General features: G+C 39.4%; 1 protein-coding gene across 3 annotated transcripts in view; it reads left to right on the forward strand.

The window, feature by feature from the left end:
* The window catches only part of NUP107 (nucleoporin 107), a 56,258-nt gene extending 42,099 nt beyond the window's left edge, over positions 1–14,159 (forward strand). For all 3 annotated transcript variants that reach the window (XM_050748588.1, XM_050748589.1, XM_050748590.1), the window contains 8 exons: positions 2,573–2,723; positions 3,069–3,181; positions 4,441–4,543; positions 5,240–5,400; positions 6,496–6,621; positions 7,018–7,131; positions 13,308–13,475; positions 13,830–14,159. In XM_050748588.1, coding sequence (XP_050604545.1) covers positions 2,573–2,723; positions 3,069–3,181; positions 4,441–4,543; positions 5,240–5,400; positions 6,496–6,621; positions 7,018–7,131; positions 13,308–13,475; positions 13,830–13,937 — 1,044 coding nt within the window. In that variant the 3' untranslated portion in view covers positions 13,938–14,159. The remainder of the gene's footprint in view (positions 1–2,572; positions 2,724–3,068; positions 3,182–4,440; positions 4,544–5,239; positions 5,401–6,495; positions 6,622–7,017; positions 7,132–13,307; positions 13,476–13,829) is intronic.

A 14,159-nucleotide genomic window follows, 5' to 3' on the forward strand; every position in this document is an offset into this window, starting at 1 on the left:
TATGTAGTTATGATTTAATACAGCATCTGTATGCTTGTTTACATTTCTCTAGACCACAATGTATGGTCTGCAAATGTGTTATGTTTTGATAAATTTTAACTTTTTATAATAGATTCATATATATTTTATAGTAGTAAGTGATAAAGTAAACCAGAATCTACATATAATGGATTTATGACATACCTAGTTTTTTTTGTTTTTGTTTTGTTTTGTTTTGTTTTTGTGTGTGTGTGTGTGTGTTTTTTTTTAAGACGGAGTCTCACTTTGATGCCCAAGCTGGAGTGCAGTGGCATGATCTTGGCTCACTGTCACTGCAACCTCTGCCTCCCAGGGGTCAAGCGATTCTCTGGCCTAGCCTCCCAAGTAGCTGGTATTACAGGCGTGCACCACCGTGCCTGGCTAATTTTGTATTTTTAGTAGGGACAGGGTTTCACCACGTTGGCCAGACTGGTCTCAAACTCCTGACCTCAGGTGATCCTCCAGCCTCAGCCTTCCAAAGTGCTGGGATTACAGGTGTGAGCCACCTCGCCCGGCCTACCTAGCTTTTTCTTAATTTACTCAGTATTTCTAGGCTATTAATTTGTTTGTGAGTCTTTTTTTTTTTTTTTTTTTTGAAACGGAGTCTCACTCTCTTGCCCATGCTGGAGTGCAATGGTGCAATGTTAGCTCACTGTACCCTCCGCCTCTCGGATTCAAGCGTGAATTTTTTTCAGATTATCACAAATCTCCAAAAAATGTTCTAATATATATATATTTAAATTAATATGTTTATTTATTTAGAGATAGGGTATTGTTCTGTCACCCAGGCTAGAGTTGACTGGCTAGATCATAGCCTATTGTAACCTCAGACTCGTGGGCTCAAACAGTCTTCTCCCCTCAACCTCCCAAGTAGCTGGTATTATAGACACATGCCGCCACCATGGCCAGCAAACTTATTTATTTATTTATTTATTTATTTATTTTGAGACGGAGTCTCGCGCTGTCTCCCAGGCTGGAGTGCAGTGGCCGGATCTCAGCTCACTGCAAGCTCCGCCTCCCGGGTTTGCGCCATTCTCCTGCCTCAGCCTCCCGAGTAGCTGGGACTACAGGCGCCCACCACCTCGCCCGGCTAGTTTTTTGTATTTTTTAGTAGAGACAGGGTTTCACTGTGTTAGCCAGGATGGTCTCGATCTCCTGACCTCGTGATCCGCCCATCTCGGCCTCCCAAAGTGCTGGGATTACAGGCTTGAGCCACCGCGCCCGGCGCAAACTTATTTTTTATTTTTCTTTTTAGAGACTGGGTCTCACTATGTTGGCCAGGCTAATCTCAAACTCCTGGCCTCAGGTGATACTACCTTTTTTTTTTGAGAGAGTGAGTCTCACTGTCACCGAGGCTGGAATGTGGAGTGCAGTGGCATGATCTCAGCTCACTGCAACCCACCTTCCAGGTTCAAGTGATTCTCCTGCCTCAGCCTCCTGAGTAGCTGAGATTACAGGCCTGTGACACCACGCCTGGCTAATTTTTGTATTTTTAGTAGAGACGGGGTTTTGTCTTGTTGACCAGGCTGGTCTCAAACTCCTGGCCTTAGATGATCCGCCTGCCTCAGCCTCCCAAAGTGCCAGGATTACAGGCAGGAGCTACCAGGCCTGGTCTCAAGTGATACTTCTGCCTCAGCCTCCCAAAGTACTGGAATTACAGGCGCGAGCCACCATACCCAGCCAATTTTCCAATATATATATATATATTTTTTTTTTTTTTTTTTTTTTTTTTTTGAGACGGAGTCTCGCTCTGTCACCCAGGCTGGAGTGCTGTGGCCGGATCTCAGCTCACTGCAAGCTCCGCCTCCCGGGTTCATGCCATTCTCCTGCCTCAGCCTCCTGAGTAGCTGGGACTACAGGCGCCCGCCACCTCACCCGGCTAGTTTTTTGTATTTTTTAGTAGAGACAGGGTTTCACCGTGTTAGCCAGGATGGTCTCGATCTCCTGACCTCGTGATCCGCCCGTCTCAGCCTCCCAAAGTGCTGGGATTACAGGCTTGAGCCACCGCGCCCGGCCTTTCCAATATATTTATTGGAAAAAATCCACTTATAAGTGGACCCACACAGTTCAAACTTGTGCTGTTTAAGAGCCAACTGTACTCACTTTTTGGAATTTAAAATTATTCTAGGCTGGACACAGGGGCCCATTCCTGTAATCCCAGTACTTTAGGAGGCCAAGGTGGGCAGATCACTTGAGCCCAGGAGTTTGAGACCAGCCTGGGCAGCATAGCGAAAAGCCGTCTCTACTTAAAAAATACAAAAAATTAGCAGGGCGTGGTGGCATGCACCTGTAGTCCCACCGACTGGGGAGGCTGCGGTGGGAGGATCACCTGAGCCCGGGAGACAGGTTGCAGTGAGCCATGATCGTGCCACTATACCCCAGCCTGGGTGACAGAGTGAGACTCTGTCTCAAACAAATAAATAAATATAAAATAAAATTACTCTGTTAGCAACACAAATCCACATCTGTATGAACCTTTCCTGAATACATTTGAAATTTTAAAGTAAACTTTTTATTTTATTATGACATACTTTGATCTTTTTCTATTTTTTAGCTTTTAATAAGAGAAAAACATACAAATCTCATAGCATTTTATACCTGTCATTTGCCTCAAGACCTAGCTGTTGCCCAGTATGCATTGTTTTTGGAAAGTGTTACAGAATTTGAACAGCGCCACCATTGCCTGGAGTTGGCTAAAGAAGCAGGTAAAAATGGTTGAAAAGTTTGTCTTTTGGCCTTTGTAGGCAAATATTCATTTTGGCTGTAGTAACATTTATCCTTCTAGTTTTAAATCTTATTTCTGTTGAGGGGAAAAAAGGAATAAAATTTTCAGGGAATTTTTGTTTTAGGACTAAAGTTACTTATGCTGTAACTCATATGTAAAATATCTTTTAATTTTGGCATTTTCTTTTGTATAAATATCTTTCATATTTTACATATTTTATTTTAAGGAATTATTGTTCCAAATTTACTGAATCATTATGACTGTTTAGAAAATATTACTATCAATTATTAATCTCTGTTTTTTGTTGCTTCAAAAAATTATTTAGATTTGGATGTTGCAACAATAACAAAAACTGTAGTTGAGAATATTCGAAAGAAAGATAATGGTGAATTTAGTCATCATGACCTGGCCCCAGCCCTAGATACTGGCACTACTGAGGTAATTTGGGATGGGGGGCAGAGGTGTTGTGTAACTTCTAATAATCTTTTATGTTATTCCTTGCTGAACTTCTCCCTTCATAAAAGAAGTAGTACATTAGTTTTTCTTTTTTAAGAATGTCTCTTTGTCAGCCCAGACCTTTTAAATTTAAAGTCTTACATAAAGGATTACTTATAGTAGTATGTTAAAGGAGCTTCTTTAATAGAAAAAAAATCTCAGCTTTGGCTTGTTGCTCATCAGGTTATTTTAAATACTTGATTGAATCACTAACTTATGTAGCTTGCTTACTCATATTTTCAGAAAGAAATAGAAAGTTATATCTAAGAAAACTATTTTAGAGTAGCATTTAAAGGAATCACATGGTTAAATTGGTGAGCATACAATATATAATTCCAGATTAATAATCCAGTAAGTTTTTTCTATAATTTATTTTTATTTTTATTTTTATTTATTTATTTATTTATTTATTTTTGAGACGGAGTCTTGCCCTGTCGCCCGGGCTGGAGTGCAGTGGCCGGATCTCAGCTCACTGCAAGCTCCGCCTCCTGGGTTTACCCCATTCTCCTGCCTCAGCCTCCGGAGTAGCTGGGACTACAGGCGCCCGCCACCTCGCCCGGCTAGTTTTTTGTATTTTTTAGTAGAGACGGGGTTTCACTGTGTTAGCCAGGATGGTCTCGATCTCCTGACCTCATGATCCGCCCATCTTGGCCTCCCAAAGTGCTGGGATTACAGACTTGAGCCACTGCGCCCGGCCTTATTTTTATTTTTTTGAGACAACAAGGTCTAGCTCTATTACCAAGGCTGGAGTGCAGTGGCGCTATCTCTGCTCACTGCAACCTTTGCCTTCTAGGCTCAAGCCACCCTCCCTCAGTCTCCCGAGTAGCTGGGATTACAGGCATGTGCCACCATGCCCAGCTAATTTTTTGTATTCCTTGTAGCGAAGGGGTTTTGCCATGTTACCCAGGCTGGTCTCAAACTCGTGAGCTCAAGGGATCCGCTCTCCTTGGCCTCCCAATGTGCTAGGATTACGGATGTGAGCCAGCATGCCCAGCAGTATTTTCTATAATTTAATAGAGAGCTGTTAAATATGAAAATACACTAAGGAAAGTTAGATGCTTTCATAATTTTGTATAACTTGAGGGAAAATGATGTTTACTGGAAGTACAGGTGTAAGTTAATTCTACTAATTTGTAGAATATCTTTAAAAAAAAAAAAAAACCCTGATGTTCCTTTTTCTTTTTTTCCCATTTCATAAATAGGAGGATCGTTTAAAAATTGATGTAATTGACTGGTTGGTATTTGACCCAGCGCAGAGGGCAGAAGCACTGAAACAAGGCAATGCAATTATGAGAAAATTCTTAGGTATGCTATATTTTTATGCAGCTTCAAACTCCTGGGCGCCATTCTTCTTTCTACCTCAGCCTCCCAAGTAGCTGGGACTACAGGCACCTGCCACCACACCCACCTAATTTTTAAACATTTTTTTCTAGAGATGGGTTCTCACTATGTTGCCTAGGCAGGTCTCGAACTCCTGGCCTTGAAGCAGTCCTCCCACCTTGGCCTCCTGAAGTGCTGGGATTATAGGCGTGAGCCACCACACCCAGACTTTTTATTCTTTTTTTAAACGTTTTTATTCAAATTCATGTGTTTTTGAATTTGGGGGAGTTGTTTTTGATCCTTCCATGGGGAGGGAAAAACCAGCCACTCTTTATCAAACATGATATTATGAAACAAAACATTTTAACAGTGAATTTTCATTATCTTAATCAATTTTGCAAATAATCGCAAGGCTATCAGACTTTGAAAACTTAATTGCTTCAAGACATAGAAGTATGTAAAAGTAACTGCATTTGGTGTATCCTTTTGTGATAGTATCACATTGAGATAGGAAAAAGCCAGTCTATCAGGTAGAAAGATCACCAAGACTTTTAACAGAGTGCTTTGGGCCCTGAAATAGATACAGGTCACTGTAAAATTTGGAAACCAGTGATTTGACTCCTTTAGAAACCATTACAGAGAAGTCCACGGGTATTCAAAATTGTGTGTCTTTTTTCACAGCATCAAAAAAGCACGAAGCTGCAAAAGAAGTATTTGTGAAAATTCCTCAGGATTCTATAGCAGAAATCTATAATCAGTGGGAGGAACAAGGAATGGAAAGTCCACTTCCTGCTGAAGATGATAATGCTATCAGAGAACATTTGTGCATCAGAGCTTATTTGGTGAGACTGTAAAGAAAGCCGCAAATGTGCCTATCTTCGTGATGATTTTTCGGATTCACTCTCAGAGTTTGAACTTTTTTCTAGAAGTAGTGTTGGTTCATCTTACCTTTCTTGTGACTATAGTGCTGAGTCATCCACAAGGGGACTGACATGACCTTGTCTTCATTAGCATGATTCTCTAATCGATGCTAACCAACCAAGATCATCTCACATGGTAGATAGTGTCTATGATGTCTGGAAGTTATGTTTTCTTAAGATTTTGTGAACGCATGTCTCAGCTTTAAATTTCTGCTTTTATCAATAACTGAGAAAAAGCAAGATGCTGTAGGTTTGTTATGACTGAAATAGCAACATACTCATTCAAAATTCATTCAAGGCCAGATGCGGTGTCTCACGCCTCTAATCCCAACACTTTGGATGCCAAGGCAAGAGGATCGCTTGAGCCTGGGAGTTCAAGACTGGCCTGAGCAACACAGTGAGATCCCCCCCATCTCTACAAAAAAATAAAAACGAAATTCGCCAGGCATAGTAGCATGTACTTGTAGTCCCAGCTACTTGAGAGGCCGAGGTGGGAGGATCACATGAGCCCAGGGAGTTGAGGCTGCAGTGAGTGGAAATCATGCCTTATCTTCATTAGATCATGCACTCCAGCCTGGGTGACAGAGCAAGGTCCTGTCTCAAAAACAAAAAAAAAATTTATTCAATAAATAATTATGTAATTATAGTGGGTTAGGTAGTAGGGCCAAATCTGTGGATAGCACCCTATCCTTGCCCTCTAAAAACTAATAGGCTAGTTAAGAAGACGAGTACACATGCCTATGTTACAGAGCGATAAATGTCAAGATACATATACAGTCAGGGTGCTGATATTGGAGAAGATGCCAGAAAACACAATATATATACCTTGTTTGTCACTTGACAAAACATTTATTCATGATATGAATTTTTGGAGGCAAAAAATATATATATTTAACAGTTTTTATTTCTTGATGCTGCAAAATTATTTCTAAGAATCAAATGTTAAAAATTTTGGTGAAACGATAAAAGTGAAAACTTTTGTTATTTTATATTTTGGTTCTTTATTTTACATTTTAGGAAGCCCATGAAACCTTTAATGAGTGGTTTAAGCATATGAATTCAGTTCCACAAAAACCTACTTTGATACCTCAACCAACTTTTACTGAGAAAGTGGCTCATGAACACAAAGAAAGGAAATATGAAGTAAGTTAAATATGGATCTGGGATGTGCCTATTGCATCTTATAAATGTATGTTGTATATTTAAATAGATCATTTCTTCAGCACTATCTTTCTATCATAACAGGTAATCTTCCTGTTAATGTCCTGCTTTGGGAGACACAATCTGTTTAGTTACTTTTCTGTAGGTAATTAACCAAACATGAAAAATGCCTTCAGGTGACATGAACATTCATTTACAAAGCTAACATTTTAGCATTTTATTTAACTGCAGTCTGTTGATACTTATTTTTGTATTTGGCAGACTGAAACGTCAACTCTTTAGAATGATGTTCTATATGTATGTTCCTGTCTGTACTTTACAAATACATTATTTATTGGGTTTTATACATTATATGTCTGCCTTGTGTTTGTTTTGCAGATGGATTTTGGTATTTGGAAAGGGCATTTGGATGCCCTAACTGCTGATGTGAAGGAGAAAATGTATAACGTCTTGTTGTTTGTTGATGGAGGGTGGATGGTGGATGTTAGAGAGGTAAGCTGTGTGCATTGTTTATAGCCAAAAACCGAAACAGTCACCATGTTTTTTTTAAAATGTTCTGTCTCTAAATGGAAGCATCTACAGATTTTACATAATTGTAGATATAGCTAAATCCCATATTTTAAGCTAAACTGAAAATACTAGCTAGGGAATGGGAATATTTGATTCTTGGATAAAGTGTTAGTTCACATTTACTGTGTTCACACAGGATACAAAAATCTAATTTTTAAAAATTCTGGAGCTAAAAATTTAATTATACATGTATGTGACTCCATTTACAGATATAAAGATAACTCGAGTAGTATCAGTAAGGCATAGCTAAGGTAGGGGCTCTCACCTCTGGGCTGTCCATTTTAATGACCTGGCAAACTTTTTAAAAATACTACAGGGTTCTACTCCCAGAGATTCTGGTGTAATTGGTCTGAGGTAGGGCAGGGGTTTGTTTTTGTTTTTTTAATCACCTGGAGTGCTTTAATGTAATATATAGCCTGTGTTGAGAACCAGTTACAGAAGTATTAAGTGCCATAAGAAAGGCACAAGTTAAGTATTTTCTGAGTACCAGAAAAGAAAAGATTGTTTCCACCTGAAAGGGAACTGGAAAGTATGCTTGAAATGTATAACATTTAACTGAATCTTGAACATACTGGTAGAATTTGGATGAGCTGAGATGGGGAAAGGAAGGTTACTGAGATAATAGTCATATAAGGGAAAGACATTGCAGCCTGACCCTGGTGCATGACAGAAACAATGAGTAGCTTAGTTTATCCTTTGTAGACCTGATGAGCTGTCTGAGAACTGGAAATGCTGGCTTCTTGGATATTCGATGTATTATTTTGAACAAAGAAAATGATAGGAGTGTTCTTGATATCTTTCCTTTTGCTATTCTTCATACTCTCATCTATTTAATACTTTTTCTTTAATTTTAGCTGCTGCTTTTTTTTTTTTTTTTTTTTTTTAGCCTCTCTGACCGGAAGGAAAAAGAATAGAGGCGGGACAGTGAACTAAATTTGAGCCCCTATTTGCCACTATTACTGAGGGAGTAATTATCTCAAATGTCTCCACTTTATTTTTTTGTTGTTGTTTTAGAGACAACATCTTGCTCTGCCACCCAGGCTGGAGGACAGTGGCTTGATCATAGCTCACTGCAGCCTCAAACCTTTGGGCTCAAGCAGTCCTTCTGCATCAGCCTCCCCAGTAGCTAGGACAACAGGCACACGCCATCATGCCTGACTGTTTTTGTTTTTTTTTTTTTTTTTGAGACTGTATCTTGCTGTGTTGCCCAAGCTGGTCTTGAATTCCTAGCCTCAAGCTGTCCTCCCCCCTTGGCCTCCCAAAGTGCTGGGATTACAGGCATGAGTTACTGTGTCTCCACCTTTTTTTTTTTTTTTTTTTTTTTTGAGAAAGAGTTTTGCTCTTGTCGCCCAGGCTGGAGTGCAATGGCACAACCTTGGCTCACTGCAACCTCTGCCTCCCAGATTCTCTTGCCTCAGCCTCCCAAGTACCTGGGATTACAGGCATCTGCCACCATGCCCAGCTAATTTTTGTATTTTTAGTAGAGATGGGATCTCACCATGTTGGCCAGGCTGGTCTTGAACTCCTGACCTCAGGTGACCCACCTTCCTTGGCCTCCCAAAGTGCCTGGGATTACAGGTGTGCGCCACTGTGCCCAGCCGAGTCTCCACTTTTTATCCTAACGTTCATAATAGAACTCCCTTGACTTGTTTTAAACCTTCCACAGGTTCCTCTGGCAAAACCTTTCTCATCTGATTCATGCTGATTCTTTTGAAGATAAAATTTTAATGTTGTAAAATGCTAATTAAGTGTCACTTAAATTTTGAAAAGACTTCAATGCTTTACTTATATATAAATCTTTGCTATTCTAATTATTAATTAAGTGGATTAGGTAGTGAAAGCCACAAAATAGTCTGGGGTCTCGTAAAATTGGAGTTGAGGTCAAGCGTGGTGGCTCACGCCTGTATTCCGAGCACTTTGAGAGGCTGAGGCGGGTGGATCACCTGAGGTCAGGAGCTTCAGAACAGCCTGGACAACATGGCAAAACCCCATTTCTACTAAAAATACAAAAAAAATAGCCCAGTATGTTGATGCATGCCTGTAGTCCCAGCCACTGGGGAGGCTGAGGCAGGAGAATGGCCTGAACCCAGGAGGCAGAGGTTGCAGTGAGCCGAGATCGTGCCACTGCACTTCAGCCTAGGTGACAGAGTGAGACACTGTCTCAGAAAAAAAAAAAAGGAGTTGAGATGGAAGGCAATGAATGATATGCCATTTTGTTTCATCAGGGATTTAAAAATCAATATTCAGTCTCAATTATTTCTTTAAAACTAATCCAGAAAAGAGGTTTGTTGAACAGGTAAATGATTAATAACATTTTAATCACCTTTGTTGAGCCTAATACTCCTATATGGTCGATGACGTAGGGCACTGTTCAAGGCTCCTGCTAACACATGTCACTTGTATGTGAATTAGAAAATTGTAATTCTAGCCGGGAGCGGTGGCTCATGCCTGTAATCCCAGCACTTTGGGAGGCCGAGGAGGGCGGGTCACATGAGGCCAGGAATTCGAGGCCAGCCTGACCAATATGGTGAAACCCCGTTTCTACTAAAAATACAAAAAATTGGCTGGGCACAGTGGCTCATGCCCGTAATCCCAGCACTTTGGAAGGCCAAGGTGGGCGGACCACAAGGTCAGGAGATTGAGATCATCCTGGCCAACATGGTGAAACCCTGTCTCTACTAAAAATACAGAAAACTAGCCAGGCATGGTGGCACGTGCCTGTAGTCCCAGCTACTTGGGAGGCTGAGGCAGAAGAATCGCTTGAACCTGGGAGGCGGAGGTTGCAGTGAGCTGAGATCGTGCCACTGCACTCCAGCCTGGTGATGGAGCGAGCCTCTGTCTCAAAAAAATAAAATAAAAATACAAAAAATTAGCCGGGTATGGTGGCTCGCACCTGTAATCCCAGCTACTAGGGAGGCTGAGGCAGGAGAATCGATTGAATCCAGGGAGGCGGAGGTTTCAGTGAGCCAAGATTGCACCACTGCACTCCAGCCTGGGCAACAGAGGGAGACTCCGTCCCAAAAAAAAAAAAATTTTTTAATTCCCTTCCCTTACATAGATAGATTCCATGGCAAGTGCACACAGCATATAGAACAGAACACAGGCTAGATTTCAGCCCCACTGACTTGCTTGGCCAGCCACCCTTGTACAAGGCATGGCTGTATGCAATAGCCCAAGCATTATGTGCTTTTTTATATAGCTACCCCTCAAGTTTTTAAATAACTGGAATAGTCCCCTTAGTGTTGGGGCTGGTGGCACAGAGGGATGGCAGAGAAAATGGAGCAGGCAGGTCATCTTTACCTACCTTTCACTACCTCTACCTCTAGTACATTCTAGTCCAAGCCTCTGCTGTCTTCCCTGGCTTCTCACTGTTCTTTATACAACCTGTTCCTTATGCAGATGGACTAGTGACCCTTTCAGAATGGAATATATGCGACTCTCTTACTCAGAACTTTCTGATGCCTTCTTATTGCACTTGGAATAAAATCTTTCTTTTCTTGATGTACAAGAGTATACATACTTTTGTTTTGTTTTGTTCTTTTTTTTAAACTAACCCCCTAATCTTGTGGCCTACTGCTCTCCCGTCACTATATCCTAGCCTTCTGGGCCTCTTCACTGGTTCCGCTCTGCCTAGAATGCTCCTTCGCCAAGATATGTGCATGGATGACTTTGTACTTCTTTCAGCAGTCTGCTCCAATGTCATCTCTTTCAAGAACCTCTCCCCAACCCAGCCACCCTATTTAAAATAGCATGTATGCATGTGTATACACACACACACCTGTCCCTTTTAATCTCCATATCCTGCAGTAGTTTTCTTTATAGCACTTAGCACAATCTGATATAATACGTATTAATTTATTTGCTTTTTTATGTCTACCCTCATTAGAATATAACCTTCATGAAGGGAGTAACCTTGTTTTCTTTATTTCTTTGACTCTGGCACTTAAAATAATGCTGAGCACATGAGAGGCTTTCAGTGGTACTTGGTAAATGAATGATAATTGTGTTACTGAGGTTAATGTACTGTCTTCAGATTAGGAATAGCTGTAATAACAGTATCAATCAACTCTTGCTATCAACACATATTAGGTAATGAGTTTTTCTCACATACAAGACACTATATATCCCTAGTGGAAATAATCTGTCTGTTTTACATATTTACGGGCTATTTCAAAGGTTTTGTTCATTCAGATGAGAAAAATGTCTTCAGTTTTAGCAGAGCTGTTTATTTACTTTTCCCTGTAGCAAATTGCTGGGTCTGTCAGCCATTACCCTGGATGGTTGCTGGCAGCCTGCCCGCTAGTATCAGAATTCATTATAATTAGCAGAAGAGATTACCTGCAGCACACTCTGATATTATGGCAGCAACACGATTTAGGAAAAGCAAGTCTGTGTCCATCCTATGAGATGAGAAAGTAACCTGCTGCTTTTCAGGCAACAAGGAGTCAGAAGCCAGGGGCACCCGGCCTCTTTAACATAGACAGAAAGACTATATTGGAGCACAAATGGAAAGGTCCAGAAAGAAGCAGTCCCCTTATTCTTACTGGGTTCTAGGTTGGGATCACTAATATGAATTACAAATAAAACCTTGAAGTATTTAAAATCCACCTCTGAAGGTAGCAAGTATCTATTTGAGGAAAGAAATACAGGTGCTTCCCTTGTAAAGAAGCACTTTAATATTTGCTTTTATGTATTTATGCTTCAAACAGGACCAAAATATTAATAGTAATTTTTCCTATGTGTGGAAACCTGACTTAAATTAGCCCAAATTAGTACAATTACTCCTTGGTATTAATTACCAGATTATATTTTGTTGTTGATTAACCCCTCCACTTACATCTTCATTTGAAAAATGTTTTAGCAATTTAATATAGCCTCTCACATGAAGATATTTTTAGATATTCCATTAGGCTTTTCAAAGGAGCAGTTATTATTTTAGCTTATCCTGTTTTTATGTTTTTTGTTTTTTCTGCACTATTAGTGCTATTGATTTCCTTTCTGTTTTTAAGATTATTTCAGAAATTGTAGTGTGTCATTCCTGTAATCCCAGCACTTTGGGAGGCTCAGGCAGGAGAATCACTTGAGCCCAAGAGTTTGATACCAGTTTGGGCAACATAGGGAGACCCCATCTCTGCAAATAATAAAATTATTATTTTTTTAAAATAAAAAAATTAGCCAGGCATGGTGGCACATGCCTGTGGTTCTTAGCTACTTGGGAGGCTGAAGTAGGAGGATCGCTTGAGCGCGGAGATCAAGGCTTCAGAGAGCCATGATTGTACCACTGCATTCCAGACTGGGCAACAGAGAGAGACACTGTCTCAAAAAAGAAGAAAAAGGTAAAAAAAAGAAAAGAAAAAAAAAACAAGAAATTATGTGTTTGGTTACTTTTTAATTATTTTAATTTTCAAATTTGTTGTAAGTAAATGTAGTGGGCATAAGAGGTTTACTCTTTTTTCTGTACTTTTACTGTTCACATCGATTTTAAGAAAGATCCATGTATGTATAAAGGAATGACAATTGTTTTTCCTACTTGTTTTCCTCATATATCTGTTCTGACTCATTAATTGTATTATTCAAGTCTATAGGTTCTGTTTTTCTGTTTTTAAAAATTATATGAAGAAATCATAAATTCCATTTTCCTTGTTTATAAGAAAAGTAGTCTGCAGTGAAGTTGACCCTCCCTGTGTGCCCCTCCCCATATCCTCTTTTTCCCAGCAACAGTCATTGCTGTCAGTCTGGTGTGTCCTCTCAGGCCTCCTTAGAGCTATCTTGATTTATCTGTGTAAACATCCAAGGGAGTGGTGATTGTTTTCTGTTCTGATTTTTGCTCTAATGATATTCAGTTTCTAACTCATTCTTTTTATGCATGTTTTTATTCAGGACACAGTAAGTTTATTAGAAATACAAATGCAGAAGCATTTTATTTTCACTGTCATACCTCTGACCTCTCTGTAGTCTACTTTATTCATCTTCATACTTTTTTGCTGTTAAATCTTATCTACCAATTACATTCTGGATTTGATTCAGTACTTAGCTTTTCTTTTTGTAAGGATCTTTAGCTTAAATTGTTAAAATGATTTATTGATGTCTGTTTGTAGGATGCTGAAGAAGACCATGAAAGAACACATCAAATGGTTTTACTGAGAAAGCTTTGTCTGCCAATGTTGTGTTTTCTGCTTCATACAATATTGCACAGTACTGGTCAGTATCAGGAGTGCCTACAGTTAGCAGATATGGTATCCTCTGAGCGCCACAAACTGTACCTGGTAAGTTCTAGAGCATTGTAGTTTTAAATTTTAATGATTTGATATGCTCTGTAGTAATATTTTGTGAAGATGTGTTTACATTTGTAATTGTTCTTGGATTTTCTTAAAGTAATAGTCCTGTTTTAATGTTTGTGCTTTTTTCCCAAAATGTGTATATATTTGTAAGCAGTTAGAAATATATAGACTGACTCTGAGAATTCGCCTTGAAATTCCTGAACCACTCTAATTTACTAGCCTTTGGCTACATAAATCTTAAAGAGGAATTTCTTCTTATATGAAGCTAATCAGATTGATTAGCTAACTAAGTTCATACTTGTCTTTGTTCTCATTCTTATTTCTCTTTTTAAAAATCAGGTATTTTCTAAGGAAGAGCTAAGGAAGTTGCTGCAGAAGCTAAGAGAGTCCTCTCTAATGCTCCTAGACCAGGGACTTGACCCATTAGGGTATGAAATTCAGTTATAGTTTAATCTTTGTAATCTCACTAATTTTCATGATAAATGAAGTTTTTAATAAAATATACTTGTTATTAATTTTTTCTTTTGCATTGCCATGTAAAATTTAGACATTTGAATTTTGTACGTTTCAGAATATTATTGTGACACTTTGAACATGTATATATATCAGCGTTTCTCTGTATGCTTATTAATAAAACTATATAAAAACTAAAATTTTTGTTTTTACAAA

This window comes from Macaca thibetana, chromosome 11 (assembly GCF_024542745.1).
Source record: "Macaca thibetana thibetana isolate TM-01 chromosome 11, ASM2454274v1, whole genome shotgun sequence".
Lineage (NCBI taxonomy): Eukaryota > Metazoa > Chordata > Mammalia > Primates > Cercopithecidae > Macaca > Macaca thibetana.